The following is a 25,527-nucleotide window of genomic DNA, read 5'->3' on the forward strand; positions in this document are numbered from 1 at the left end:
ATTCATTTCGTAGAGTGGCAGAAATGTCACTAGATGCTGTCACGGGGCCTCAGACAGTGCTCCTGGGCTCAGATTCTGAGTTAATTCATCAGGCTGTGTGCTGGCCTGTCTCCAGGATGGCCCCCATGGAGCCCTGCCTCCTGCACTCATGCTCTCGTGCAGCTGCTTCCGTATCATTTCAGGGTGGTTCTATGTGACCAGGGGACCTGGCAAAAATGATGCTTTGTCAGCTCTGAGACTAGGTCATAGACGACTTCGTGGCTTCCCTCTTGCTTGCTTGCTCTTGGATCACTGACTCTGGGGAAAGCTAGCTGTCATGTCATGAGGACATCTAAGCATGCACAGGTCCATGTGATGAGAAACTGAGGCCTCTAGCCACCAGCCATGTCAGAGAGGGATCTCAGAAGCACGTCCTCCAGCCTCATCACATCTCCAGATGACAGCCCCAGGCGATACCTTGATCGAAGCCTCCTGAGAGACCCGGGGTCAGACCCGCCAGCAAAACCTCCAAATTCCTGAGCCTCAGAAACTGAGCGGATAAAGGGGCATTGCCATGGGAATGGGGTGAGAGTGACCATACTGATCAATAACTGCTGTATTCTGTGATTGGTATGTTGTCTGTCAACCGTCTAAAAGGCCACCAGACAAACTTGTTGATTCAAGAAAGAGTGTGCTCATTACTTATGGGCTCATAGTTGCTGTGATCACTCATGGGCTGAATGGAAGCCTCCTAAGTCTTTCTCTTGCTCTTTTTAACAGAGTTGCTACATTCACTAACTAGTCTTAAACATTAAGGTGCATTGTTTAATAAGCGACATCGTTCAGAGACAATATGCATTGTTCTCATAAAAAAAAATGTTAGTGACCTGTCTTCTCTTGTCTCCTGGAAGTGGAAGGTGGATAATGTATAATTAACTATGAGGGAGAAAAGCCCAGGTTAGGAAGTGGGTGTTACTTCAAGGACCCAGAGTAGAATCAATGGGCATTAACCAGTATCTACTGAAAATATTCAGAAAATTACTTCAGACTCTCTCCAGTCATAGTGATAATGGTGACGTTAAGATTGACTATATAAACTTAGATGATTTCCTCTTATTTCACTTCTTATTTGCTATTTTTTCATTAAAAAGGCACTTTTGAGTTTTTTGTTTGTTTGTTTGTTTACAAAGCTAAGTTTATTAGTTCTGTCGCCATGAGGGGGACCATCACCTAGACAGTCTTTGTAGTGTCTCAGAAAAGGAAGCTAGGGCTGGGTATTTGTATAGTTTCGGGGGCTCGGCTGGGTGAATTTTGGGTGCATCTTGCACTGTGGGGTCGGGTTTGGGCCGGGTTCCGCCTTCCCAGCCTTCTCTGGACTGGTGGGCATGGTGAGGTGGGGGCCTGGGGCCCCTCTCCACACACCAGCTGTGAGTCTTGGTGAGTCAGCAGTCAGGTTGCATCAGGGTTTTCTTCGAGGAACATGTGTTTCCTGAAGCAAATAGCTTGGTTATTTTGTTTGGTCCTAGCATCATTTAACAAAGGTACAGGGAAGTATGTTGGCTTCAGTGCTTGGGTGTTACAGATGTGGAATCATGAAGCAGGAGGGTTAGTTCTTTGGAGAAGGAAGAGGATGAAGTGAGAGGAGCTTCCCAGAAGAGTTACTCAGGTGAGAGAGAGAAGTGCGATGTGAATTCTGCAGAGATTCGAGCTGGGAAAGAATTTAGATTGTCTCTCAAACTTGAATGTTGATACAGATCAGCAGGAAATGGCAACCCACACCAGTATTCTTGCCTGGAAAATCCCATGGACAGAGGAGCCTGGCAGGCTACAGTCCATGGGCTTGCAAAAGTCAGACACAGCTTAGCGACTAAACTACCAGCACCACTGATCAGCAGATCAGCAGGGGATATTGCCGCAATGCAGATTCTTTATCCTGCCGTTCTCGGTTCCCAGGTGACACTGGCGCTGGTCTGGGGACCGCACTGTTGAGTCATGAGGTCCTTGACCCATAGAGGACATGCAAAACCTCCCCAGCACAAAGTGGTCAGGTGTATTCGGGGAGCATCCCCTAGGTGTTTGTGTGGATGGTGGTGAGGGAGGCGGTGAGAGAGAGAGGCCCTGGCTTAGGAGGGCTTGTGGCCAGGAGAGGCTCTGGGACTCCAGGGGCCAGCTGCCCAACTGTGACTGCACATCCAAGGTGAATTAGAAGCACGAGCTCTGAACTGGTGGGTTCGGAATGGATGGTGTTCACTGGGATGTTGTGCTTTTCACCACGGCTGGGCTGCCAACCACTTCTGTAAGTGAAGGGGGGCCGGGGGGGTTTAGGCGACTCTGATGGTGGCGGCGAGCTGCAGTGGATGGGGCCGCACAGGAGGAGGCCTGAGTTCCCCGGGAGCTGTGGGAATTTCCTTCAGCTGTTGAGTTAACATGGGTTAGAAATCCGGGCCCAAGGGAACGCGAGTGCCTAGCTGGAGAAGGGACAGCCAGGTTCAGGAAATTTCCTACTCTGGGCTTGGGATGTCCTCCAGGGATGGATGCCCTGCAGGACACCTCGTGTCCCTGGGCTCCTGGCCATGGAATGGACCACCAAGGCCGGCTGGGGACATGGAGGGACCAGAGTGGGCACAAAGTGAGGCGGGGACACTGAAAATCAATGGGTGTGCTACCCGGCTTTCCTAAGCGCGGTCCTGACCTGGGCCTGACACCATTGGGCTGCTCCTAGTTGGATATGTTCCTGGGAAAAATGCCTTTGTATAAATCAGAAATTCCGAATTTGATCTGTTGATGTTGGAAATGCTTGCTTCCTCTATTTCTTTCAGTTTCGTTTGTATCCTTCTAACCAATACTGAACTCTTAATGGTTTTCTTTTTACAAGTAGAATGGGACAAATGTCTCAGCTTCCTTACTCACAGTTGTTCTTGTCCTGTTTGTCCTTTTAAACAATGTCTGGGCCACCTGTTCGGAGAGGATGTTAGGTTTCACCCTGTGCCGGGGGCCCTCCTCGATAGCCCTTGCTTTTCCTGATGCTTTGAAACTCAAACACAGGTTGTGTCTTACTCAGTTTGCCTGGAACTGGTAGCATGAACCTCAGTTTACTGGTGAGGAAATTGTGCAGATGAGAAAGCTGAGGCTCAGGATGGATCAAGCCGACTGCTTAAGCCCGTGGACAGAGAATACAACCACAAAACTGAATCCAGGTCCTCTTAGAGCCCTGCGTCCTGGGGCGTGGAGAGGAGATATCGTACACAGAGAAAATGTAGTATGTAAAGATGGTGAGGGCTGTGGGCCAACACGAAGCTTTGAGGGGAACGTGTGTGTTTGTGGGGTGTCTGTGGGGGGTGTGTTGTAAGAGTGTGTGTGTGTGATATGTGTAAGGAGTGTGTGATGTGTGTGTGTGGAGTGTATATGGTGTGTGTTTGTGTGTGGTATGTGTGTGTGGTGTGTGTATATGGGGTGTGTGTGGTGTGTGTGTGGGTGTGTGTGTGGTATGTATGTGTGGTGTTGTGTGTGTGTGTGGTGTGTGAATGCATCTGTGGTATGTATGTGTGTGCTATGTTTGTGTGAGTGTGTGTGGTGTGAGTGTGGTGTGAGTGTGTGGTATGTGTGTGTGGTGTGTGTCTGTGTGTGTGGTATGTATGTGTGGTGTGTGAGTGTGTGTGTGTGTGCTATGTGTGGTGTGTGTGGTTTGTGAGTGTGTGTGGTGTGTGAGTGTGTATGGTATGTAGGTGTGTGGTGTGTGTGTGGTGTGTGTGTGGTGTGTGTGTGGTGGTGTGAGTGCATCTGTGGTATGTATGTGTGTGCTGTGTTTGTGTGCTATGTGTGTGGTGTGTGAGTGTGTGTGGTATGTAGGTGTGTGGTGTGTGTGTGGTGTGTTTGTGGTGTGTGTGGTGTGTGAGTGTGTATGGTATGTAGGTGTGTATTGTGTGTGGTGTGTGTGTGTGTGTGTGTGTGTGGTATGTGTGTGGTATGGTATGTGTGTGGTATGTATGTGTGGTGTGTGAGTGTGTGTGTGTGTGCTATGTGTGGTGTGTGTGGTTTGTGTCTGTGGTGTGTGAGTGTATATGGTATGTAGGTGTGTGGTGTGTGTGTGGTGTGTGTGTGGTGGTGTGAGTGCATCTGTGGTATGTATGTGTGTGCTGTGTTTGTGTGCTATGTGTGTGGTGTGTGAGTGTGTGTGGTATGTAGGTGTGTGGTGTGTGTGTGGTGTGTTTGTGTGGTGTGTGTGTGGTGTGTGAGTGTGTATGGTATGTAGGTGTGTATTGTGTGTGTGGTGTGGTGTGAGTGCATCTGTGGTATGTATGTGTGTGCTGTGTTTGTGTGGTGTGTGTGTGGTGTGTGAGTGTGTGTGGTATGTAGGTGTGTGGTGTGTGTGTGGTGTGGTATGTATGTGTGTGGTGCGTGTGTGGTGTGTGTGTGTGGTGTGTGTATGTGTACAATTGAGTGATCAGGGAGACGACTTTGAGGATGTGATATCTGAGCCGAGGTTGGGAGAAAGTGAGAGACACATTGCTTGTACTTCAGAGAAAAGCATTCCCAGTAGAGGGAACAGCCAGTGCGGAGCCCCTGCGTCCTGAGCTGTGTGAGGAATAGCCGGGCGGCAGCAAGGCCGGAGCTGGGGGCGCCCAGGCGCCGAGTGGGGGGTGAGACTGGAGGGCGCGGGGGTCGTGCAGTGGGCGCTGGAAGGCTGCTGACAGTTCTCTTCTCACGCCTGTGAGGCTGGAGCAGCCCTTTCTCTCTGTGCAGGACATGTGTGCATCGCAGGGTGGATGTGGAAATCAGGGAGTTGGTGCGGGGTGAAAGCCTAGCAGGGTGCTGGGGGTACCTCGTGAGGAAGCCCCAGAGGCCTCGCGCTGAGTCGCTTCACACCCATGCAGCCGGCTTCCTTCCGCTGTTCTCTTTGCCAGGTTGCATGCGCAGTATTCTTAAGTTGTTCAGACCCTCCGCATTTCAACTCTCAGTAGCCTGAAGTATTCCAGTGTTGCCTTAGCAGCTAAAGATCACCATTTCAGCCCTTTATCACATTTGACATTCCCCCAAAGACCTTCCTTGCTTTTTCTCCCACAGACTATATTCTCTTCTGCCTTCTGTCCAGTGTGATCCTGTGTTATCACTAAACATATCTGAGTATGAGGCAGTGTGCTTTAGAAGACACAGCAGCTGGCTTGGACAGCCTCTGTTTGCATAGATCTGTCTGAATTACTACTGAATTACCAATTTGTTAGTTACGGAGCCTAGTGGGCTGCAATCCATGAGGTCGCGAAGTCGGACACAACTGAGCGACCTCACTTTCACTTTTCACTTTCATGCATTGGAGAAGGAAATGGCAACCCACTCCAGGGTTCTTGCCTGGAGAATCCCAGGGACGGGGGAGCCTGGTGGGCTGCCATCTATGGGGTCGCACAGAGTTGGACACGACTGAAGCGACTTAGCAGCAGCAGCAGCAGCAGCAGCAGCAGCAGCAGCAGCAGCAGCAGCAGCAGCAGCAGGTGTTTGAAAGTTAGTGTTGACTCAGCATCAGCTAGTTCTGGAAAGACCTTTAGGTGGTGCTGGCGTGTGCTGCCGGCGTGGTTCACAGCCGGCTTTTACGTCCAGAAGAGGGCGCCCTAGTTCCACCGTCGCTGCAGGGTCCTCTAGTCTCAGCTCCCCCGCTGGGCTCTGTTTTTCCTCCTTTTCGTCTCCCTGACTCTCTGATCAGATTCTAGCTCGTTCTCTCTGAACTTTGCACTGTATCTTATTTTCATTTCCATCTGCTCCATTGTCAGAATGGGAACACGTGTTTGCTCATGTGTCTGACCCTTGGGACCCGATGGACTGTAGCCCGCCAGGCTTCTCTGTCCGTGGGATTCTCCAGGCAAGAACACTGGAGTGGGTTGCCATTTCCTCCTCCAGGGGACTGAACCTGTGTCTCCTGCATGTCCTGCATTGGCAGGCGGATGCTTTACCACTGGTGCCACCTGGGAAGTTCAGCCCCTCCCACTACACCTTCGGCCTTCCAGAGGAATCTTCCCAAGCAGCTAGTCCAAACCCCTCCCATGCTTTCTGACATTATAGTTTGAAGTCTGAATTTACAGGGAGGCATTCAAGGCCCATGAGAATAGTCTGTTATGTGTGCAACAGTATTACATCTAAAAGATTATACAGAACTTAATTTTAAAATACCTTATTTCTGAAAAATTGCCAACCATCCTCTGAGACTTCAGTGATTCATAATTTTTGCAATAGTAACATCAAAGATAACTGATATCAGATATCATAGAAGACACAGGAATAATGAAGAAGTTTGAAATATTGCAAGAAGTCCCAAAATGTGACACAAAGTGAGCAGATGCAGCTGACAGAATGGCTTGGAGAGACTTGCTCAATACAGGGTTGCCGCAGACCTTCCTTTTGTAAAAAAGGCCGCATCTGTGACTTGCAGGCACACACGGTCTGCCTGTACCAACGTATCTCTGTAGTGAGAGCAAGGCAAGTTCTCCATGGACACCCCCTTCTGAGGGCGGAGGCCTCACTAGATGGAACGGGTGCGGTTCTTCCAACTGCTGTGCTGAGCCTCCCCCTGGACCAAGGAGCTCTGCCTGTAGGAGGTGTGCAGGTCACTTCAGCCCACACACTGAGGGCCCCCAATTGATAAAATAGACTGCAGGATTGGATGACGACAGTCTAACGATCAACGTCCATGCAGTCATCTTGTGTCGTGGAACTTTGGGGATTCAACTGCATCTCTTTGATGAGAAAACTTTAGATGCCTTTGATGTGGGCGCACACAAGCAGACCACCACCTTGTCTGGGCAGGGACGGTGGTCTCTCATTACAGCCCAGGAACAGGACCCATGGAAATGGCTCCACCGAGTCATTGGGAAGTGGCAGCTCCACCCACTTTATGCCAAGCCTGAAGCATGGGCCCAGGAATCTTTGCCAAGTTTCCCAGACGCAGGGCCAGCGCTCAGGCTCATGGTACACGTGGGGCTACCCCCAGGCAGGTTCCTTGCCTCCATGGGGCAGTGTTGGGGCCCAGACTGGCTTCTTGCTAGTGGGACTGCTCCGGCTTGCTTATCAGATGGCATCTCTGTCAACCAGTTACTGAGCCCTGGCTGCTCAAAGGCATGGATCGGGTTAAGTTCATGGTTAAGAGAGTTCTGTACACTGAGGCCTGGCTGCCCTGATTTTTCAGGAGTGACTTGTGAGAAGGAAGGGATTTACTTTTGTATCAGTATCTTCAGCTCTCACACTCTTCACTGTTTGCAGGGATGCTAAGTTGCTTCAGTCATGTCCGACCCTTTGCGACCCCATGGACTGTAGCCTGCCAGGCTCCTCTGTCCTTGGGGTTCTTCAGGCATGAATACTGGAGTGGGTTTCCATGCCCTCCTCCAGGGGATCTTCCTCACCCAGGGATCGAACTCGCCACTCTTTACTGTCTTCTGCATTAGCAGGCGGGTTCTTTAGCACTAGCACCACCTGGGAAGCCCCCTTCATTGTATGCACTTGGCCAAATACGGTGGCCTCTTTCAAGAGAAAGAAAAAGCTAGTAATTGATGGTTAAATATTGGTGACTGTCGTTTTAACCCTTGATCAGTGAATTCCAAGGACCAAGCCCACAACATCAGTTATCATCAGGCCTCAAAGAAAAATCTCACAAAAAAGTGAACACTTAACTCTTCCCACTTGGGGAGTCTTAGAGGACTTAGAACCATGAGACCTATGAGAAGTTATCTTGGGAGGAGACTCAAAATTCAGGGAGTCAGTGAAGTTGAGACACGGCCTCCCCGGCCAGCTGAGCCCACAGTGAGCAGAATTCCAGTGGCCAGAGCCGGACTCTACCTTCCCCAAGTTGGGAAGCCAGCCTAGGAGTCGCCAGTGGGTGGGGGAGTTCCATTATGTCCCTTTACGGCTGCTCTTTAAAATGGCAAATGAGAGTCGGTTTCTGGAGCTCACAGTGGGGTTAGCATGGAGGAGAAAGACCCTAGGCAGAAAAGTGAGTGGAGTTGGGAAGGTGATGGTCAACTCGCTTTTTTTTTTTTTTTACTGGAAAGACAGGAGGAGACCAAATTGTAGCTGGTTCAGGAAGGTTGCAGGAAGATTCTTTGCTGAAAGTGAATGCAGCAAGTACTGCTGTCAGCTATCCTAAATGCACAGGGCTGCAGGATGGCGAGGAAGAAATCAACGTGGAGCAGCAGGTTGGGGTGATTTCCCTGGAGATGGGACTTGGGCTGGGGGCTGCAGTGTGACAGTCCTGGATGGACGCAGAGGCCTGGAACTCCGGAGGAGTGGGGGCTGGTGTGGTGGGAAGCGCAGGCGTGGTTCTTGGCTTGGGCGAGTCCCTCCTCCTCAGGCTCAGTGGCAGCTGGGGGCTCTGGCAGCTCCAGCATCTGACGGCCGCCACCCTGCGGCTGTTCACAGGTGCACCGTCATCCTGGGAACTGTTTTCTGTGTCCTTCCCCGAGGACTGGGCCGGGGGTGATGAGCGCAGTAAAAAGGTACTGCAACTGGTTATTTCCTTCTGATTCCGACCATCAAGAAAATGCTAGAAACTGCTAACAAGCCCATGATGCATAGGGCTTTTAAAGCTGAATTTACACTTAGATATTTCGAAAATTCCAAGATGAGCACAAAGATGAAAGAAGTGATGGTTTCTAGAGACAAGAACTAGTGACGATTTTTACATTGAGAGATTTCCACCAAAGAGTACACTCAGCTTCATTGATTCTTGCCAAAAGGTGGGCACAGAGTGTATTTCATTTGTTGTACTTTTCATTTTTGTCTCCCAAGCAGCTGGGCTGGGACTCAAAACTAGAGTGATGGCTGGATGATTGGCTTTCTTCTTAACCCTTGACCGATGACCCCCAGGGACCAAGCCCACATCATCAGCTATCAGCAGCGCACGGACGCTCAGAGATTTGCCATAGCTTCCTCCATCACAGGGAAGGGATGGGAGGTGCTCAGCGCTGCCCAAGCCAGGGTGCCATCTGCTGCTAGAATGTGGCCCCGCTGAGCTGCATTGGAGCCATGGCAGGGCTGGCCTCAGGCCCCTCTTACTTCATTCACCCCATGCCCACCACCCACCCTCACCCCAGCTCTGCCAATAAGCTGACTGGCTGTAGATGGAGCAGGTCAGGAAAAAGAATAAAAGTGCTTGCATTCTTAAAATGTAAAAAATGATGCTTTTCAATATTAATACTGTTTTTTCACACATGCCCACTTTCAGATAGTCTAATAGTTTTATTCCATCTTAAAAGATGTCCTTTGTTTTAGTCAATAACAGCCTTTTATTAACACATTAATGACACTCTATTATTAAATTCCTAGCTTGGTTTCTTCTAGACAAAGATGACAGAATCCAAATACAAATTTGCCCACTTCTGTATGTCCGAGGAGAGGTGGCTGTCTGAACAGAAAGAGGGTGATACCTGTCATGTCACACTCAGAGTAGAAATGAAAGGTGATTTTGTTCATCTTAATAACATTTTTTTAAAGTACATTTAGACATAACTGAAACTATCAAACATTTCATAAGCACATGAATCACATTATTTTTAATAATACTTATTGCAAAAGATCCTAAACATTTGTTGCTTAATGCAAATAAAATATGTTCAGGTTTGTAGAACAGTCACGATATTTTACATCAACTTGTGCTTTTAAAGGTTTCCCAGGTGCCTCAGTAGTAAAGAATCTGTATGCCAATGCAGGAGCTATAGGAGACACAGGTTCGATCCTTAGGTTGGGAAGATCCTTTGGAGAAAGAAACGGCAACCCACCCCAGTATTCTTGCCTGGGAAATCCCATGGACATAGGAGCCTGGTAGGCTACAGGCCATGGGGTCACAAAGAGTCAGATATGGCTGAGCATGCACACACATGCTATTAAAATTGTTGCTAGTTTCTTCTAGGAAAAGCTAAAGTAACTGACTGTATAATGTGCAAGAGTAGGATTTTTGCACTTTTGATACAAATACACACCAATATCAGAGGAGGCACAATAATAAAAGACAATTCTCTTCATAGTTCCCCAAACGAAAAAAATCTATTCAGTGAAATACATTTCGACTGTAATTACTAATTTAATATCTCACATATACATAAAAAGGTCACTAGTGATAGCAAATGCTAGACATCTAGGAATATATATATATATGCACACACCCATATATTTACATAATACATGTTTAAGAGAACATCTAAAGAAAATGGGACAGCTTTTACATACAAAGCTAAAGCATCTCAGAAGTTTCACTGGGGTACACGTTAGTGTGCCGTTAAGTATTGCTAGTTTCTGTGTAAATGAGCAGAAAAGCAAACCTTTACTAATGATGTCCATCTGCATGCATTAATAGAAACTCTTAAGGAATGATTAGCTCATTAGAGAAATGCCCATCATTTAGCCAAACCCTGTGGTGGGCGTAAAAATAGGTGGTGATTTCTTCATGCAATTCAATATTCAGTGACACCGGCTGCAGACTCACAACAGAGACCCTGTGTCTTTTCTGTGCCGGGGTAATATCTAGAGAAAAATAAATGTTTCGTGTGGAGGAAATGCAGTTACATGTATGTTAATTAATAACCAATTGGGTTGGAGTGAATTATATTTTTCCCAGCTCTAGTTGAAGAAGAGACAAAATATGTACTGATTTGCCCCGTGAGAGATCCAGTTCGACAATCAGCTCTCACAAACGGTCCATCAGATTGGCCATAGAAGTTTGGAGAGGGAAATGGCAGCCCACTCCGGTATTCTTGCCTGGAGAATTCCATGGATGGAGGAGCCTGGCAAGCCACATGGGGCCCCAAAGAGTCGGACATGACTGAATGACTAACATACACCCACCCAGATAGAATGATGACAAGTGCGTAATCGACTGGGAAAGACCCGCATCTAGAGGGGGACAGAATGTGGGTTATAGCTGAAACGATTCACATCCCGACTGTGGGACCTGTGGCGAATAAAAAATAGGGCAGTTCACAGTGAGTGTTTCTCTTTGATTGGCTCTCAGGCTTCTGTGTTGATGTTCCCCATGCCATGCCAAATGCTTTCTATCTGCAGTATCATTTCAATCCTGGGTTGATGAGAGTCCTTTTAAAATATCCCCACTCCAATTTTGTAGACAATTGTGACTGCAAATTTGGAGTCTATAATATCAAATCAGTAATCATACATTTGAGTTAAGACTGGGATGAGAGGAGTTGAGCATCCTGGTTTGGGGTCTGCTGATGCTTCTGTAATTTCACTCCCGTGGTGTGTCCATCTGCCGGATGGATGTGTGATAACACGTATCTCAGATGCCCTTTGAATTGACAGAATGATGCCTGTTCCATGCATTTTTCTTTGGAGAAGGATTACCATTGGCGTTTAAAATCCAAGTTTTTATCCAGGGGAAGTGATAATTACTTGTCATTATGTAAACCCTAATGAAAGTATTGTTTAAAACAGCAGATTGCAGAACAGAAAAAAAAATTTTTTGCAATAGCAGGAGATGAGACTGAAACATACTGAAGAGAATTTATGCAGGGGGGCATGTACAGGTCATCCTGAGAAGTTTTAATTTTACTCTTGAATAAGTTGCTTCTTTTAAATTATAGTACAATTGATTTACAATGCTGTGCCAATCTCTGCTGTACAGCAGAGTGATTCAGGCTCAGGTATACCCATAGATACATACTTTTTGAATATTCTTTTTCATTATGGTTTATCCCAGAATATGGAGGGTAGTTCTCTGCTTTACAGTGGGACCTTGTTGTTTATCCATTCTGTATGTGGTGGTTTGCATCTTGCAACGTCTGACTCCTAGTGCTTCTTTCCCCCTCCCCCCTCGCAACCACAAGTCTGTTCTCTGCGGCTGTGAGTTCTGTTTCGGATGAGTTATTTCATGAAACGTGTTCCACAGAATGCTTGTGCTGGAGTATGTTACCATGTCGAGGTCAAGCTCAGGTAAATCCCAGCTTACTTTAGGGGAGGCCTTAAATACGCTCATATGCATTGTGATTCTCTAAGAGGGGTTTTTGTAGATTGCTTTTCTCAAACAAAACAATACAATGCTGTAGTAGGTGCACGATGAATATGAAAACTGCTCCAGTCTGGCACTTTCAGTTTAGTTAATTCTAATATTCTTGTATACTTGTGTGCATGCGTGCTAAGTCACCTCAGTCATGTCCAACTCTTTGTGACCCTATGGACTGTAGCCCGCCAGACCCCTTCTGTCCATGGGATTCTCAAGGCAAGAATACTGGAATGGGTTGCCATGCCTACCTCTGGGGAATCTTCCCAACCCAGGGATTGAACCGATATCTCTTATGTCTCCTGCATTGGCAGGCAGGTTCTTGACCACTAGTGCCACATGAGAAGCCCCTGATATTCATTTCCTTGTATCCTATGTGTCTGGCACATAGCAGGGTTCAGTAAACAGAAGAAATGAAATATCTGCATAGCCCTCTGTTTTCTCACCTGTGAAATGAGAAAATAGTAACAACAATTTTCAGAGGATCAAAGAGTTGGATAAAAGTGGTCAAAGAGTATTTTTGTGACTTTTTTTTAAACGTAAAGTCAAATGGAAAGCTATTTACAATTAATGTAAAAGATAGGGGGAAATATCTAAGGGATTCCTGTCCAATTACTGTCTAACTATGGAGTCTTGGTTTAACCTTACCAAAGCTTATTTGTAAAGGGGATAATCACACTTCCCTCGAAAGGCTCCCATAGTCTGCATCGTGCCGTGACTGGTGCTGTGTGGTGCTACAGGCAAGTGCAGAGACTGGGAGGCAGACAGCCTGGGTTTTAATCTCAGCCCTGCCCCTTACTAGCTGTGTGATTCTTACTATGCATGTGGCATTGGACAATTTAACTGATCTCTTTCTGACTCAGTTTTCCTAATCTGTAGAATGGGAACAATAAGTATACTTAGCTATGGTCAGGATTACAGATAAAATAATACATGTTAGATATTTGAGAAGCTAGCTTCTCTTCATTATTTCCTGTTTCCTTCACAATAGGAGAGAAGTGCTCAGGCTTGCGCTCATTTGTTCTTCCCAGACTGTAGCTGCCTGGCCAGTGGTTATACCCCACTTACCCCTCTGTCCCCCGAATTGAGTGCTCACAGCTCATGTTTTCTTTTAAATTTAAGGTGGTTTATTAAATGTTGAAGTATAGATTAGGTGTACCCTTTATTTTCTCCTTATGCTTATTTGTGTTTGTTTTCTCAGTAGCTAGCCATCCCCTCTCCCCCAAAGAAAAGCCCTTTGTATCTTTTTATTCTGAAAAGTGTTGAAGACTGGACATTTTAAAAATTATTTTTATTTTTAAATTTATTTTAATTGAAGGCTAATTACTCTACAGTATTGTGGTGGTTTTTGCCATACATTCACATGAATCAGCCAGGGGTGTACATGTGTCCCCATCCTGAACCCCGCTCCCACCTTCCTCCCCTTACCATCCCTCAGGGTCATCCCAGTGCACCAGCCCCGAGCACCCTGTCTCATGCATTGAACCTGGACTGGCAATCTGTTGCACATATGATAATATACATGTTTCAATGCTATTCTCTCAAATCATCCCACCCTTGCCTTCTCCCAGAGTCCAAAAGTCTGTTCTTTACATCTGTGTCTCTTTTGCAGTCTTGCATGTAGGGTCATCATTACCATCTTTCTAAATGCCATATATATGCATTAATATACTGTATTGGTGTTTTTCTTTGTGACTTACTTCGCTCTGTATAATAGGCTTCAGTTTCATTCACTTCATTAGAACTGATTCGAATGCATTCTTTTTAATAGCTGAGTAATATTCCATTGTGTGTATGTACCAGAGCTTTCTTATCCATTCATCTGCCAGTGGACATCTAGGTTGCTTCCATGTTCTAGCTATTGTAAACAGTGCTGTGATGAACATTGGGGTACATGTGTCTCTTTCAATTCTGGTTTCCTTGGTGTGTATGCCCAGTAGTGGGATTGCTGGGTTGTATGGCAGTTCTATTTCCAGTTTTTTAAGGAATCTCCACACTGTTCTCCATAGGGACTGTACTAGTTTGCATTCCCACCAACAGTGTAAGAGGGTTCCCTTTTTTCCACACCTTCTTCAGCATATTTTGTTTGTAGTCTTTTTGATAGCAGCCATTCTTACTGGCCTGAGATGGTGCCTCACTGTGGTTTTGATTTGCATTTCTCTGATAATGAGTGATGTTGAGCATCTTTTCATGTGTTTGTTAGCCATCTGTATGTCTTCTTTGGAGAAATGTCTGTTTAGTTCTTTGGCCCATTTTTTGATTGGGTCATTTATTTTTCTGTAATTGAGCTTCAGAAGTTGCTTGTATATTTTTGAGATTAATTCTTTGTCAGTTGCTTCATTTGCTATTATCTTCTCCCATTCCGAAGGTTGTCTTTTCACCTTGCTTATAGTTTCCTTCATTGTGCAAAAGCTTTTAATTTTAATTAGGTCCCATTTGTTTATTTTTGCTTTTATTTCCAATATTCTGGGAGGTGAGTCATAGAGGATCCTGCTGTGATTTATGTTGGAGTGTTTTGCCTATGTTCTCCTCTAGGAGTTTCATAGTTTCTGGTCTTACATTTAGATATTTAATCATTTTGAGTTAATTTTTGTGTATGGTGTGAGAAAGTGTTGTAGTTTTATTCTTTTACAAGTGGTTGACCAGTTTTCCCAGCACCACTTGTTAAAGAGATTGTCTTTTCTTCATTGTATATTCTTGCCTCGTTTGTCAAAGATAAGGTGTCCATAGGTGTGTGGATTTATCTCTGGGCTTTCTGTTTTGTTCCATTGATCTATGTTTCTGTCTTTGTGCCAGTACCATACTCTTTTGATGACTGTGGCTTTGTAGCATAGCCTGAAGTCAGACAGGTTGATTCCTCTAGTTCCATTCTTCTTTCTCAAGATTACTTTGGCTAGTCAAGGTTTTTTGTATTTCCATGCAAATTGTGAAATTATTTGTTCTAGTTCTCTGAAAAATACTATTGGTAGCTTAATAGGTATTGCATTGAATCTATAGGTTGCTTTGGATAGTGTACTCATTTTCACTATATTGATTCTTCTGATCCATGAACATGGTATATTTCTCCATCTATTTGTGTCATCTTTGATTTTTTTCATCAGTGTTTTATAGTTTTCTATAAACTATAGAAACATATTAAATACATATAGAAACATGTAAAAGTTCTATAAACTTTTCTATAGGTCTTTGTTTCTTTAGGTAGATTCATTCCTAAGTATTTTATTCTTTTCATTGCAATTGAATGGAATTGTTTCCTTAATTTCTCTGTTTTCTCATTGTTAGTGTATAGGATTGCAAAAGATTTATCTGTGTTAATTTTATATCCTGCAACTTTACTATATTCATTGATGAGCTCTAGTAGTTTTCTGGTGGAGTCTTTAGGGTTTTCTATGTAGAGGATCTGGAGAAGGCAATGGCACCCCACTCCAGTACTCTTGCCTGGAAAATCCCATGGATGGGGGAGCCTGGTAGGCTGCAGTCCATGGGGTCGCTAAGAGTCGGACATGACTGAGCGACTTCACTTTCACTTTTCACTTTCATGCATTGGAGAAGGAAATGACAACCCACTCCAGTGTTCTTGCCTGGAGAGTCCCAGGGACCGGGGAGCCTGGTGGGCTGCCGTCTATGGGGTCGCACAGAGTCGGACACGACTGAAGTGACTTAGCAGCAGCGTGTAGAGGATCATGTCATCTGCAAACAGTGAGAGTTTTACTTCTTCTTTTCCAATCTGGATTCCTTTTATTTCTTTTTCTTCTCTGATTGCTGTGGCTAAAACTTCCAAAACTATGTTGAATAGTAGTGGTGAGAGTGGGCATCCTTGTCTTGTTTCTGCTTTTAGGGGAAATGCTTTCCGTTTTTCACCATTGAGGATAATGTTTCCTGTGGGTTTGTCATATATGGCTTTTATGTTATGTTGAAGTATGTTCCTTCTATGCCTGCTTTCTGGAGGTTTTTTTTTTTTAAATCATAAATGGATGTTGAATTTTGTCAAAGGCTTTCTCTGCATCTGTTGAGATAATCATATGGCTTTTATCTTTCAATTTGTTAATGTGGTATATCACACTGATTGGTTTACAAATATTAAAGAATCCTTGCATCCCTGGGATAAAGCCCTCTTGATAATGATGTATGATCTTTTTAATGTGTTGTTGAATTCTGTTTGCTAGAATTTTGTTAAGGATTTTTGCATCTGTGTTCATCAGTGATATTGGCCTGTAGTTTTCTTTTTTTGGTGGCATCTTTGTCTGGTTTTGGTATTAGGGTGATGGTGGCCTCATAGAATGAGTTTGGAAGTTTACCTTCCTCTGCAATTTTATGAAAGAGTTTGAGTAGGATAGGTGTTAGCTCTTCTCTAAATTTTTGGTAGAATTCAGCTCACAGCTCATTTTTAAGGAGTACCCTCTCATCACTTATATGTGGAATCTAGAAAAATGATACAGATGCATTTATTTGCAAAGCAGAAATAGAGACACAGGATGGTACTGGGGGGATGAATTGAGAGATTGGTATTGACATATATATGACCATATGTAAAATAGATAATGAATGAGAACCTACTGGATAGCACAGGGAACTCGCCTCAATGCTCTGTGATGACCTAGATGGTAAGCAAATCCAAGAGGGGATGTATGTATATATATAGCTGATTCACTTTGCTGTGCAGCAGAAACTAACATAATATTGTAAAGCAACTATGAGATGACCCAGAGGGATGGTGTGCAGAGGGAGGAGGGAGGGGGGGTCAGGATAGGGAACACGTGTATATCTGTGGTGGATTCATGTTGATATATGGCAAAACCAATACAATATTGTAAAGTAATTAGCCTCCAATTAAAATAAATAAATTTATGTTAAAAAAGTAAGTGAAGATAAAGAAAAAAAGCCACATAGTCTATGATACTTTTTAAATGCAATGTCCAGAATTAGCAAATCTATAGAGACAGAAAGCATATTAGTGGTTACTTTAAGTTGGGGGGACTGGGTGGGTCATAGCTAAAGATAAAGAATACAAGGTTTCTTTCATCTGCAGATGATGAAAATGTTCTAAATTATATTACAATGATAGTTGTACAACTCTATGAATATACTAAAAACCTCTGATTATATACTTTAAGTGGATAAATGGTGTGGTATATGAATTTGGAGAAGGCAATAGCACCCCACTCCAGTACTCTTGCCTGGAAAATCCCATGGATGGAGGAGCCTGGTAGGCTGTGGTCCATGGGGTCGCTATGAGTTGGACATGACTGAGCGACTTTACTAAGTGGGTGAATGATGTGGTATATGAATTACATCTCAATAAAACTGCTACCAAAAAAAAGTACCCTCCCCCCACAACTATTAGAGGGTAGATCCTCTGTCCTCCTCCAAAACTATTTATTACAAAAAGAAATCTAACAGGGCTTATTCTTTTTGTGGCCATGAATATACAAGTACATTAACATTCCTGGCTGATTTATATTGGGATTATTTTTTCTCTGGATTACTGCCAGTTTTTGCCCATTCAACAGATGGTCAGTTAAAACCCAGAGGAAGTCCGGATGTTTAGAATTTGGAAGGACGCAGAAAGGCAAGCTGAAAACGGGAACCACACACCATCCTGTGTATAGGAATGTGTGGTGAAAGGGAGGACTGAACCGAATTGATTCTCCAGGACATGTTAGATGGCTTTTTAGTGACATGCTGGTGTCATTTGGTCACGTTAGTGACAGTTTTAAAAGTAAAAATTTAAATGGGCCACTTGCTTGCTTCTTACTCGCATCCTTTGTATGTGATAATGCACTTTCCTCTAGGTCACTTGGTTATATGGAATTCCTTAAGTAGACCAGCAAGGAATTGATAAGCCCATGGAGATTTCTAAGGACCTTCTGACATGCTTCCTTCCACATCAGATAGTGGCATCTGCAATGATGCCAGCAAGTAAAAGAGAAGCAGGAAAGACACTCCAGTGTTAATACTGGAATCTAAGTTTTCAAAGTGTGTACTTTGAATTGAAAAGTAAAATCTATAATAGAGCAAGTCAAGGCCAACTAAACACTCACAAATGCTGTGTGTGTGTTTAAACTCACTTAGATTTGTATTTCCTTTTGGGTATAGTCCTAAGATGAACAAAATTTTAAATGATCTAGATATTTACATGTATGTATCATGTATATATGAAGTATAAGGATATATTATATCCATATATATGAAAGTGAAAGTGAAATTGTTCGTTGCTCAGTTGTATCCGACTCTTTGTGACACCATGGACTACAGCCAGCCAGGCTTCTCTGTCCATGGAATTCTCCAGGCAAGAATACTGAGGTGGGTTGCTGTGCCCTTCTCCAGGGGATCTTCCCAACCCAGGGATCAAACCCACATCTCTTATGTATCCTGTATTGGCAGTAGAGTTCTTTACCACTAGCACCACCTGGGAGGCCCCAAGAATACTAGTTCAGTTCAGTTCAGTCGCTCAGTCACGTCCGACTCTTTGTGACCCCATGAACTGCAGCACGCCAGGCCTCCCTGTCCATCACCAACTCCCGGAGTCCACCCAAACCCATGTCCATTGAGTCGGTGATGCCATCCAACCATCTTATCCTCTGTCATCCCCTTCTCCTCTTGCCCTCAATCTTTCCCAGCATCAGTCCTTTCAAATGAGTCAGCTTTTCGCATCAGGTGGCCAAAGTATTGGATTTTCAGCTTCCACAGCAGTCCTTCCAATGAACACCCAGGACTGGTTTCCTTTAGGATGGACTTGTTGGATCTCCTTGCAGTCCAAGGGACTCTCAAGAGTCTTCTCCAACACCGCAGTTCAAAAGCATCAATTCTTTGGCAGTCAGCTTTCTTTATAGTTCCACTCTTTATAGTTGGACTATAAAGAATACTAGAGTGGGTTGCTATTCCCTTCTCCAGGGAACCTTCCCAACCACAGGTATCAAACCCAGGTCTTCTGCATTGCAGGTGGATTCTTTACTGTCTGAGGCACCAGCGAAGCCCACATATATATAAAGAATCTGCCTGCAACATAGGAGCCGCAGGAGATGTGGGTTAGAGCCCTGGGTCGAGAAGATCCCCTGGAGGAGGGCATGGAAACCCACTCCATTGTTCTTGCCTGGAGAATCCCATGGACAGAGGAGCCTATCTGGCTATAGTCCACTGAATGACAGAGAAGACTGAAGTGACTTAGCACACGCATGTGTGTGTGTGTGTGTGTGTGTGTGTGTGTGTGTGTGTATACATACCTCTTCAAAGACAGAAGTAAGATTTAAGAGTGTTTCTCACATGAATATAACAAAGAGAGATTATCAACTGGAAAGTCAGTTGTTTGCATACAAAATAATCTGGATGAATAGAATCTTTGTGCTCAGCAGTTGAAGACTGAAAGATTGGTAGTATTAGTGTTTTTTTATTTATATCTTGTCAAATCAAAATTATATGAAAATATTCCTCTCTCAAAAACCATTCTAGAGAGTTAGCTTATACAAAGTGGTGTGTGTGTGTGTGTGTGTGTGTGTGTGTAGGAGGTTGCACATAAAGGTTTGTTCAAAGCTTTTCTGGCGCTGTCTAATGATCTGAGTTCCACATACGTGGTGGAACTTACATGGTGGCTTTCCTCCCAGAGAGCCATGGCTTTATAAACAGATTTCAAGCAGCAAGGCTGGTAATGAAGATGTATGTGACAACAGACTTCAAGGAGAGGAAAAATCCACTCACAATAGAAGGGTCATCAAGCCTTAATTGTAAGAATGTCTCTGACTCTGAGAACATTTCTTTCCAACAAAAACCCCACTTATACTCATGGCTTAATATCCTCATTTAAGAAATGGAAGACATTAAATTTTAATTTATATTCCACTTTTATGTCTGTTTTTATCATCCCTCTAATGCCGACTGTGTGCAGAACAATACAAATCATAGATCTCATTTCCACCCAACAACCTCATCAACCGAAAAGGTGATGACACAATCTTATTTTGAAGCCAAGAGGGTAGTAAACTTCAGTACTTTCAGATGCACATTAAAAATAACCCTTTAAACTTCTTTGAAAGTATCATCAGTATTTTTAGTTAGAGCACAATCACTGAAGAGAAAAAGTTATACTATTGTAGTGATTTCAGTGGAAAGCAAAACAAGAATTGGGTATCCTCCAGGTTTATAGTAGCCCATACAGTAAAAAGGCTTTGTCAAGTGTTGATTCTCTCCTCTTAAGGAACTGTCTGAGACTGTATTCCTGAGTCAACTCATGCCTGCTTTTCCTAATCATAGCTATGTCTCAGTATCCACGACATGGATATAAACAGATCCATGGTTAAAAGTAGACAGATGTGGTGATCAGGCAGTGCCCACCTATCCATTTGTCTATAAAGTGGCAGAAATTGAATCTTTAGTTAGTAAGATTTGATTGTCTAAATTCTTACTACAACCATTAAAATGTAGTCCCTTTCAAGAGGATAAATGCCCAGATATTATTTTTAAAAATCCAATAGTTAGCCCTCCACCAGGTCCAAATATCTTGTACCTTAATGATCTACGTGTATCGAGAACCAACATAAAATGCTGCTTCAACCAGATTTTTATTTTCTAAATATCCCTTCATTGCATAAGAAAAGCATCATTCCCAGATGAAAATTCGTTAGTCGGTCTTGGACTTTCCGTGACTGGATACTCCTGCTTCTAATAAGGTTGGAAAAATTCCTCCTGGATGACTTGCAACGTTTTCTAGTGCCCACATATCTACTCGGCATGCTGACAGTGCCTTTAAAAGCCTTCTGGGCAACATCAAAAACCTTGTTATTTACTTCCTTGAAGCAAGTTCGCTTATCGTTTAGAAAAGTTCTCAGAACCCTGCTTGTCTCTCTCCACTGTCTCTCACCTTTGTAAAGACTTTAAGCAGAAGCAAGGCCTTGGCCATGAAATCACTGATCACATTTGTGCAGTGGTAAATTATAACTAGAGCTAGGAATTACCCCCTTACTGCATACAAATGATGTTTTTACAAGGTATACTTAAATGCAGAATCTTTTGAAATCACAATATAATACTGAAAAACAGGGACACATGTATTGTTAGGGCAATTGGAGTTCATGTTCTAGTGCTTCTTCAGATCTCTTCTATTAACCTTTAACCACAAAGACTTTGTCAGATGCTTTAGATAGCCAAGCACTGCGCTTGACTGAAAAGATGCTGAATTCATAGTCTCTACAGACCAGAATCTAAATGGATTAAATGCAGACCAAATAACAACATTGGATGCCAGTTCCAGGAATCACATCACAAACCCGGTGAGAAGAACGGGGCTCCTCTTTTGGAGGGTGTGTCTGAGATGATCCCATCGGTCACAGCTCTACCTCTTCTCTGCAATGACACACCAGTTGCCATGATCGTTCCCAGAGCTCAGGATATGGAGCTCCGACACACTCTCCTTCAGCAGGCCACAGAGCTCACCTTCTCGAAACACGTGGTAGTAACGCATAAAGGCTCTGGAATCCAAAACGTCGGGCTGTTGTTCTTCGACAGAAATGGCGTCCCCTGGGTTGGAGTCTGTGGAATCTGCTGCAGAAATCCTCCTCCATGATTTACTACCAGAAGCGGTGCTTTCTTCTAAGTTATCTTCATCCACACAGCTCTCCTTAGCATTGGTGCCACCCAGAAAATTCCCATCTCCGTTTCTCCTTATGACTCCGGGATGGTCTCCGTTTAGTTGTTTGCACGTGGTGGGCGCCCTCAGCCACTCCAGAGGTCCTTGAGACGGCTCCACAAACACTTCCTCATCTAAATTTTGCTCTCCTGCTGACAAAGTCTCTGGATGACCTAAGTCGAAACTTGAGTGTCTTGAAGGCTGGATGGATATCGTGCTATTGGCCCAACTTTCTGTGCTTTTCAGGGGTCTCACTTTTTCAATTTGCTTCCTCAGAGTGGATTCATCCAAAGATCTAGAGGAAAACCAGGAGCGAAACGATTTCCCCAGTGTGTTATAGAATCCGTTTTCTTCCTCGCCTTCCTTGGAAATATTTGCACAGCAGGTGCCAGCCAGAACAGAGTTGCAGTCCACACTGTGGGACCGCTTCGAGTTGCAGCGCCCCTCGAAACACACGGAACAGGGGCAGGCGGAGCAGGGCGGGTGGTAGGGATGGCCTCTTTCTGGGTGCCCACACGGCTGCTTTCTCCCCGGCTGGCCGGATTCCGAGAGGGGTTGGGAGCACAAGGCTTTGTTCCAGGGAACAAGCACGTCTTGCTTCTCAAAGTGCCGGTTCTTCTGTTCCATGGCCCAAACATAAATCATCAGCTGGCCCCCAGGAGCCAGGACCCTGGCCATTTCTTTTATGGCTCTGATTCTTCTTTGTTTTGTAGAAAAATGATGTATGACTGAAAAAGAAGAAACTGGATCTCAGTGTGTATACACATTTATAGACTAGTATTTTCTATATAAATACTAGTCTACACATTTATAGACTAGTGTTTTCCGTATAACAGTGATGCACTTTTGATGTATACTGGAGTGGGTTACCATTTCCTCCTCCAGGGGATCGTCCCAATCCAGGGATTGAACCTGCATATCTTGCATCTCCTGCATTGGCAGGTGGGTTCTTTTCCCACTGTCACCTGAGAAGCCCTTGACATGTGCTAAGTACTCCTTATTTCCTGCAGCTTGGGGCAGATGGTAGAAATAGCTGCAGACCTGGTTTCAGGAGAAGCATAATTTTTAACTTTGTTTCCTATATCAGCAGACCCTGGAGATACTGTGGGTTTGCTTCCAGACTACTGGAATGAATAAAGTCACACTAATTCTTGGTTTCCCAGTGCATATAAAAGTGCTATTTACACTATACTGTAACCAATTAAGTGTGCACTAGCATTATTGTGTTAAAAAACAACGTATGTACCTTAATTTAAAAATATTGCTAAAAACTGATTCAAATGAATTCTTTTTAACGGCTGAGTAATACTCCATTGTGTATATGTACCACAGCTTTCTTATCCATTCATCTGCTGATGAATTTGATTTGAATCAGTTCTGATGAGATGGATGAAACTGGAGCCGATTATACAGAGTGAAGTAAGCCAGAAAGAAAAACACCAATACAGTATACTAACACATATATATGGAATTTAGGAAGATGGTAATGACGACCCTGTATGCAAGACAGGGAAAGAGACACAGATGTGTATAACGGACTTTTGGACTCAGAGGGAGAGGGAGAGGGTGGGATGATTTGGGAGAATGACACTCTAACATGTATACTATCATGTGAATTGAATCGCCAGTCTATGTCTGACGCAGGATGCAGCATGCTTGGGGCTGGTGCATGGGGATGACCCAGAAAGATGTTATGGGGAGGGAGGTGGGAGGGGGGTTCATGTTTGGGAATGCATGTAAGAATTAAAGATTTTAAAATTTAAAAAAAAATATTGCTAAAAACTGCTAACCATCCCCTGAGCCTTCAGTAAGTCATAATCTTTTTGCAGCAGTACACCCAAGATCACAGGTCACCACGCAAAGATAATGATAATGAGAAAGTTGAAAATGTTACCAGAATTACTAAAATGTGACACAGGGACACAAAGTGAGCAAACGCTGTTGCCAGAACAGCGCCAGTAGACAACAGGCTCAGTGCAAGGTTGCCCCAACCTTCCATTTGTAAAAATGCAGTGTCCGCAAAGTACAATAAAGTGAGATATGCCTCTAAGAGGAGAGTGAAAAAGTTGGCTTAAAGCTCAACATTCAGAAAACGAAGATCGTGGCATCTGGTCCCATCACTTCATGGCAAATAGATGGGGAAACAGTGGAAACAGTGTCAGACTTTATTTTTTGGGGCTCCAAAATCACTGCAGATGGTGATTGCAGCCATAAAATTAAAAGACGCTTACTCCTTGGAAGAAAGGTTATGAGCAACCTAGATAGCATATTCAAAAGCAGAGACATTACTTTGCTGACTAAGGTCCATCTAGTCAAGGCTATGGTTTTTCCAGTAGTCATGTATGGATGTGAGAGTTGGACTGTGAAGAAGGCTGAGCGCTGAAGAATTGATGCTTTTGAACTGTGGTGTTGGAGAAGACTCTTGAGAGTCCCTTGGACTGCAAGGAGATCCAACCAGTCCATTCTAAAGGAGATCAACCCGGGGATTTCTTTGGAAGGAATGATGCTAAAGCTGAAACTCCAGTACTTTGGCCACCTCATGCCAGGAGTTGACTCATTGGAAAAGACTTTGATGCTGGGAGGGATTGGGGGCAGGAGGAGAAGGGGACAACAGAGGATGAGATGGCTGGATGGCATCACTGACTCGGTGGATGCGAATCTGAGTGAACTCCGGGAGTTGGTGATGGACAGGGAGGCCTGGTGTGCTGTAATTCATGGGGTCGCAAAGAGTCGGACATGACTGAGCGACTGAACTGAACTGAACTGAATCTTGGACAATTATTTAACTTCTCTGGAGTTTGTCTCTTCATGTATAAGAAGACACCTAGAATGAACAATCTGTAAGGCCTCTTCCAGTTCTAAAATCCTGTGAATTTTGTTAGCCAGAAAAATGACCAGTGTGAATTAATAAAATTTGAAAGGGAGAGCTAACCCTAAGTTAGGTAAATATTCCCTAGTAGAATTCTATGAAATAACTTGTTGTTTTAATGAATGATTTGTACTTCTGAAGCATCACAAATTGAACCTGGGTCTCCCGCATTGTAGGCAGATGCTTTACCATCTGAGCCAGTCATTGTTATTAAGATTGATACCATTGGTTGATTAATACAGTTGGTTAATAAGTTAAGCAAGTATAAGTAGAGAAAATGTTAAAAAAATTTCTGTTTAGAGAATGCTAAGGTAAGCCATCCAACCTCCAGACCAAATGATTCCTTATAATTTTTCATAATGTTAATATAATATGAAATTGTATTTACTTAAGAAAAAGCAACTTACAGGTCACTGTTTTACTTGCAGTTCTTTGCAAGTTAAAATGAGAGTCAAGTGGGATTGCCTGTATCTAGTCTTAGGGGGGTTATTAGATGCATTTTTATCAAACAGTATTTAGAAAGTACTAGTCTGTTGTCTATGGGGTCGCACAGAGTCGGACATGACTGAAGTGACTTAGCAGCAGCAGCAGCAGTCTGTGAGCTCCTAGAGTTTAATCACAGTGTGTCAAGAAAAAACACCACATTATTTTTCCTCACACAAGGTTATCACTTATTTCAGGTAGGAAATTGGCTCTAAAGAGCGTCTGGACATGTGAGTGCAGAGCGGGTGAAACAGTGCCTGTAGCCTTAGCATAATGCAGAGGTACAAATAAATCTCTTTCGTTTACACGGCACAGAGAGCTGTCAAAGCAAGATTATCCAAGAGGCACACTTTGTGTTGTAGGTTTGCTTTCCCATCAGCAGAGCACAAACCCTGGTTTCTCTTACTATACCATGCAGGAACCTAGAGGCACGAGGTTCAAATGCATGTAAGTTATTTATTTACAGCTGTGCTGGGTCTTCGTTGCTGCATGGGTTTTTCTCTAGTTGAGGCTACCCTCTGGTTGCAGTGCGCAAGCTGCTTATTGTGGTGGTCTTGTGGCAGAGCACAGGCTCCGGGCCTTGCGGCTTCA

General features: G+C 44.1%; 1 protein-coding gene and 1 long non-coding RNA gene across 9 annotated transcripts in view; one reads left to right on the plus strand and one right to left on the minus strand.

The window, feature by feature from the left end:
* The window catches only part of LOC121818076 (uncharacterized), a 222,741-nt gene that overhangs the window by 25,140 nt on the left and 172,074 nt on the right, over positions 1 to 25,527 (plus strand). The window lies entirely within an intron of this gene.
* The window catches only part of TRMT9B (tRNA methyltransferase 9B (putative)), a 74,981-nt gene continuing 59,470 nt past the window's right edge, over positions 10,017 to 25,527 (minus strand). For all 6 annotated transcript variants that reach the window (XM_042241457.2, XM_042241460.2, XM_004021745.6 and 3 more), the window contains one exon: positions 10,017 to 22,312. In XM_042241457.2, coding sequence (XP_042097391.1) covers positions 21,291 to 22,312 — 1,022 coding nt within the window. In that variant the 3' untranslated portion in view covers positions 10,017 to 21,290. The remainder of the gene's footprint in view (positions 22,313 to 25,527) is intronic.

The sequence above is a fragment of the Ovis aries genome, chromosome 26 (genome assembly GCF_016772045.2).
Source record: "Ovis aries strain OAR_USU_Benz2616 breed Rambouillet chromosome 26, ARS-UI_Ramb_v3.0, whole genome shotgun sequence".
NCBI classification, from domain to species: Eukaryota; Metazoa; Chordata; class Mammalia; order Artiodactyla; family Bovidae; genus Ovis; species Ovis aries.